Raw genomic sequence first — 6,248 nt, 5'->3', positions numbered from 1 at the left:
TTAAACTTATTTAAGATCTTATACCACTTAACCCATATATATATATATATATATATATATATCAAATAAATTAGTATCAACTATATATATGAGTTTCAATATTGTGCTACACGTTGAACAAGAAGAAAGCTAACGATTGAAACAAGTTCAATGCAACTAACTGACGTGTCTGCAGCAAGTGTTGATGAAGAAGGAAGGTGATGATTGGAACATGTCAAAGGAACAGGTCCAACGAAGCAGACTATGAATTTACAACACTACTGTAAAATTAGAATCGCACTAAGATTAGACTACTTATATCTATTAGGATTATATTTCAACTAGGATTAGATTACGATTAGAATTATAGTACGACTGGATTAGATAATTTATAATTGTTTTATCATTATAGTATTAATAGGTATATTAGTTCGACTCTAAGTATAGTTATTTTGAACTCTACAATACTCTCCCTGTAGGATGTACTTAATGAACATTATATTTTATCAATACAATTCTTGATTTTTCTAATTCTAGACGTGAAATTTCTACACATACATTCATATTCATCGCTGATAAAAGTAGTTCTTGAAATTGTACTTTTATAAAACCGCTTCCTATTTGGGTAGTTGAACTTGAATGTGTTACTAAAAAGTGTATTTTCATTATAGCACCGTTCGAATTTTGAAAATAAAAATAATTTTATTTGGAAACTATGTAAAGAAAATGCAATAAAAATAATAATTGAAAATTTTAAACATTTAAAACTATGTAAAAACAGACGTACAATTTTTTTTTGTAAACCTTAATATTTAAATTATATCATTTAAATTAAAACGCACGATAAAAAAATACTGAGATGTGATATGGGAAGGGCTAAAAGGGAAGCCCGTGAAGTGGGACGGCAATAGTGCGTTAAGGGTCACGAGAGTGAATTAATGGCTAAAATACAAAGACAAATGGGAACCCACTAAAACTACTTTCCAACTGAAATGCCCAAAAAAATTGGTCACAGACCCACAGTTTCTTAAACCCATCTTTGACCCTTTTGTTGTTGTTTCAAATGTCCAATGTTATGCACCATCAACCACATCTTGCTTCATCCGTCTTAAAACACCTTTCGTCGAAAGATTATATTGTATCTACGTGGTTAAAATAATTTCTTAACTATATATATAGTAGATATATACATGTAGATAGTAAATTTCTTTAATGAAAATTTTGACTATATTTACTATGTGTAATTCTTTAAATCTTATAATTTTAAATTTGTGTCTTTTTGAAATTGATTAAAAAGAAAATAAATACTTATATTAGGGTGGAGATATATACCATCGAATGTTGTGATAGGATGGTTAAGTATTTATAGATTTCAAGTTATAGATTTCAGATTTTGAGTTTTGAAAATGAAGTTATCTTTGGTAGAAAATATTTTGTACTGATAAATTTAAATTATCGGTGTCCCAATATACATCGGGTGGGAAAAAAACTATGTTATGATTACGTCGTCGAAGGTTGTGGCAATATTGGAATACTTTTAATCGTTTTGTGAGGTTTCGAATATGAATTTTGAGAATGAAGAGTATTTTTAATAAGAAGATTTAGAATTTGAACTATATGGTTTTGATTTTGGAATTTTATTATAATTCATTTGACTTATAGTTCGAACAAATATTATTGAGTTCAGATAAGTTCATATTTCTACATCTACTTGCTATTTACTTTCCTTAGTAGACCTAGATTACAAAGGTGCAAAGCTACGTTGAAGTAAGAGGTTCATACGTTATCGCTCATTGCTCAAAAGAATTGCTTATTATACATATATCTATTACAAATAAAAAACACCAAAATGCATGATAATTATAAGATCTAAATCTTCTTGATTTAAAATACAAGCTTGATATAGTTTATTTTATAAAAATTGAATTCTCCAGTAAAATTCTTGACTCGACTCGACCACTGATCTGACCCTATTCCAAAAAATTAAAAATGAATTGTGCATATGCACCATCGTGGATTGACATCACTAAGGTAAGCTAAGAATATTAATTTATGAAGTATACTTAACAGGTATATGAAGCGTATGTATTTTAACTTAATCATGGAAGTTGTTTGGACAATGATATTATTGATAATTGAGAAATCAATTTCTAGTTGATGTTAACTTTAAATTGAGTTATCAATGTATTTTAAAATGACTTAATACCTAATCGGCCTTTTAAACTTGTTAGAATATTACATTTAAACACTCGAAGTAAGTTTTATTTCAAATTTTTGCGTTTATTAGATAGTTAATCACATAAAATATGTCATCTCCTTTAATTATACGCATCAACTTCAATTATAAAATGTGTGATGCATCTGTCTTATTAAGTCAAATAACATATTTTATATTGTTAACTTAACTACCTAACGAACGAATAACAACAAACGTGAAAAAAAAAATCTAAAAATTTGAATCGAAATTATCTAAATCGAACAAATAACAACAAACGTGAAAAAAAAATCTAAAAATTTGAATCGAAATTATCTAAATTGAGACAACTTTATTTATAGTTGAGGTGTGTATGAATGTAAAGCATATAAAACAAAATCAAAAAGTGGAAAAAATGTGAAGAAAAAATACAGTCCATTTCAGAGAATCTTTTACATCAATCCAAACACAGCAATTGATTATTTCAGTTACAAAATTTTGTCTATATATAATACTAATTCCATACCATATATTTCCACCAACCAATGCACAAAATTCCACTCTCATCTCAAGTAAGAAAACTATTTTATTTAACTCCTAGCTTTCTCTTTCCTTAATGTAGTGTAGAAAGCAATAACAAAAACAAATGTTCTTTCAATAACAAATGCTTCTTTAAATATGTGTTTTTTCCCCTTAAATATGTGAAACATTTTCTAGAATATGTGTTCTTGATCACTACAAAGCGTAATGGGATGGATATGATTCCTTTATCCTTAAATAGAAGCTTCGAGTTTGAGTTACAAAGTTGAAAAACTCTTGGTGAAAACACTTCTCTTTAGTGGACCCCTACGTAAGGGCATCTCGTGCTCATGTAGGGGTCCTGGAAGGGTCGCAGATAGTCTACCCTGACACAAGCATCAATGACTAATTTCACGGCTCAAACCTATGACCTCATAGAGACAACTTTACCGTTCCCCTGGTAGAATAGGTCCAATGGTTTTGCACACTAAATGCACATAGAGAAGGGGGGAAAAGAGCAATTTTGAGTCAAGACTCAAGAAACATGGCCTTAAAAGATTTCATTTTTCTCAGGTTTGTATGTTAAGGTTTTTTCTTAATATGTGTTTTTGCTTCTTGTTATATTTGTGCAGATGGAAAAGACAAGTTGGTTGCTGGTAGTGGTATTAGGGGTGGTTATAAGTTTACTAGGAGGAGCTGAGGGAAGAAAATCAAGAATTCTTGATGAGTCTTCTTACTATGATTTAGAGTACTCAGCAATAAGTTGTAGAGCACACAGTGCATCTATAACAGATTTTGGTGGAGTTGGCGATGGGAAAACACTCAACACAAAAGCATTTCAAGAAGCAGTGAATCGGTTGAGCCAGTATGCATCAGATGGTGGAGCACAGCTTATTGTCCCTGCTGGTCAATGGCTCACTGGTAGCTTCAATCTTACTAGTCATTTCACTCTTTTCCTTCATAAGGATGCTATTCTTCTTGCTTCTCAGGTACTCACTCTTATTTTTCACTTTCTTAGTCCATTTAAAAAAGGGAAGTTTGGTGTACTAAGCTCCTGTTATGTGCGGGGTGGGTCTGGGGAAGAGTTGGACCACAAAAGTCTATTGTACGTCGCGTTACTCTGCATTTTTGCAAGAAATTGTTTCCACATAACAACTTTACCAGTTACGCAATCATAGCAACAACTTTACCAGTTACGCAATCATGACAAGACTCCCCTTCACATTTCCTAGTCTATTTTTCACTCTACTAAACGCAATCCGATGCACAAAGCTCCCATGTTCGGGCAGGATCCAAGGAAGGGTTGCCTCCAAAAGGGTGTGATGTGGACAACCAATCCCGATGCAAGCATTATTGGCTGATTCCACACCTTGAACACATGACCTATAATAGGTCACAAGGAGACAACTTTACTAGTTGCTCCAAAGCTCCCTCCCTCTTCCAATACATTTCACTCTATAAAGGATAACTTGGTGAACGAAATATCCCGTGTTCACGGGTCCCACAAAGGTTCGCATCCCAACGGGTCTGATATAGGCAGTATATACTGATGCAAGCATCCTTGGTTGATTTCAGACCTTGAACTCGTGACTTATACGTTACGGAGACTTTAATATTACTACTCTATACAGAACAGATACATATGATTTATTGCCTTCCCTCTCCAGATTGATTTGAAATTATTGATTCAGGATATAAATGAGTGGGCTGTTATAGACCCATTACCATCATATGGTCATGGAAGGGATACATCAGGTGGAAGGTACATAAGTCTTTTATTTGGAACTAACCTCACTGATGTTATCATCACAGGTAAATAATAATACTAACATTTTATATGCCTAAGCTATTAATTTCTCAAACTTCTAAGACATTTTATAAATGATTAGGTGAGAATGGGACAATAGATGGACAGGGTGAGATTTGGTGGCAGAAATTTCACAGCAAAAAGCTAAAATACACAAGGCCTTACTTGATTGAAATTATGCATTCTGATAACATTCAGATATCACATATAACCCTTGTCAACTCTCCATCTTGGAATATCCATCCTGTTTATAGCAGGTGATTTTACATTATTTCACTTGTTTTCTATTGGCATAATACATAAAAAGAAACTCAAACTTGGCTTCAGTTTGGCGAGTAAGCACTTCAACTTTGAGAGTGCACATCTAGACACCTCAACTTGTCTCAAGTGACAACTAAACACTCCAACTCATTCCCCGCTGTGTCTCATGGACACCTGATGCTGACGTGACATATAAATTCATTTTGTTAGTTGGAGTGTTCAAATGACAGTGGAGACTGGAGACGAGTGGAGGTGTTTAGATGTGGTGCTTTCTTGCCCATTGAGACCAAGTTAAGAGTGTTTGTTTATGGATTATGCCTTTTCTATTAGAGTACATCAAAAGTTTATCAAGAATCTTGTTCATTGTGAAATTTCAGCAATATCATTGTCCAAGGCATCACTATTTTAGCTCCAGTAAAATCTCCAAACACTGATGGGATCAATCCAGGTTTGCCTTTTTCCTATATGTATTTGAATGAGTAAAGCTAAAGGTATATGGACCGATTTTTCGACTTTATTTTTCTTGGTTCTTTACAGATTCTTGCACAAACATGAAAATTGAAGACAACTACATTGTATCTGGAGATGATTGCGTTGCAGTTAAAAGTGGTTGGGATGAATATGGTATAAATTATGGGATGCCAACAAGTCAACTGATCATCAGGCGCCTCACCTGCATTTCTCCTTATAGTGCTGCAATAGCATTAGGAAGTGAAATGTCAGGTGGAATTCAAGACGTTAGAGCAGAGGACATCACGGCTATCAACACTGAATCAGGGGTGAGGATCAAGACTGGTGTTGGCCGAGGCGGTTTTGTTAGAGATGTATATGTCAAAGGGATGACATTGCACACCATGAAATGGGTATTTTGGATGACAGGCAACTATGGACAACATGCAGACACTCACTGGGATCCTAATGCATTACCAGAGATAAAAGGGATCAATTACCGGGATGTAGTGGCTGAGAACGTGTCAATGGCTGCTCGTCTTGAGGGGATTTCTGGAGATCCATTCACCGGTATCTGCATTTCAAATGTGACTATGAGTATGGCAAAGAAGGCTAAGAAGTATCCATGGACTTGTACTGATATTGAAGGAATTACTAGTGGTGTGCAGCCTCCACCTTGTCAGTTGTTGCCTGATCAAGGTCCAGAAAAGACTGAAATGTGTAGTTTTCCAACAGAGAATTTGGCCATTGATAACATAGAGATGCAAAGATGTTCCTATAGATTGAATTACTGATAATAAGCTATCCAAAATGTATCAGCAATATAAGTGTAATGAACTATCTGAAATTTTAGTGCTTTCATCTTCACTGTAAACCCTGTAACATCCAACAACATGTGCATACAACAGCAGCTACTGCTACACCTCAACTTCAAACAAGTTGGGGCCGGTTATACGAATCAAACTCTGTTAGTGGTGTCACGGAACAACAGGACGAGTGGTAATAAGGAAATGACAGTGTCACTCTATTTAAACTCAT

General features: G+C 34.0%; 1 protein-coding gene across 1 annotated transcript; it reads left to right on the top strand.

Annotated features, from left to right (window-relative positions):
• Positions 1–2,624: 2,624 nt before the first annotated feature.
• LOC107020365 (probable polygalacturonase) lies at positions 2,625–6,084 on the top strand. The gene is made up of 6 exons (XM_015220695.2): positions 2,625–2,745; positions 3,325–3,681; positions 4,384–4,504; positions 4,582–4,756; positions 5,138–5,208; positions 5,298–6,084. The coding sequence occupies exons 1-6, from the start codon at positions 2,719–2,721 to the stop codon at positions 6,002–6,004; spliced, it is 1,458 nt and encodes a 485-aa protein (XP_015076181.1). The 5' UTR covers positions 2,625–2,718; the 3' UTR covers positions 6,005–6,084.
• The last annotated feature ends 164 nt before the right edge of the window (positions 6,085–6,248 follow it).

Source organism: Solanum pennellii, chromosome 5 (genome assembly GCF_001406875.1).
Source record: "Solanum pennellii chromosome 5, SPENNV200".
Lineage (NCBI taxonomy): Eukaryota > Viridiplantae > Streptophyta > Magnoliopsida > Solanales > Solanaceae > Solanum > Solanum pennellii.
This window is presented reverse-complemented; position numbering and strand designations above follow the sequence as displayed.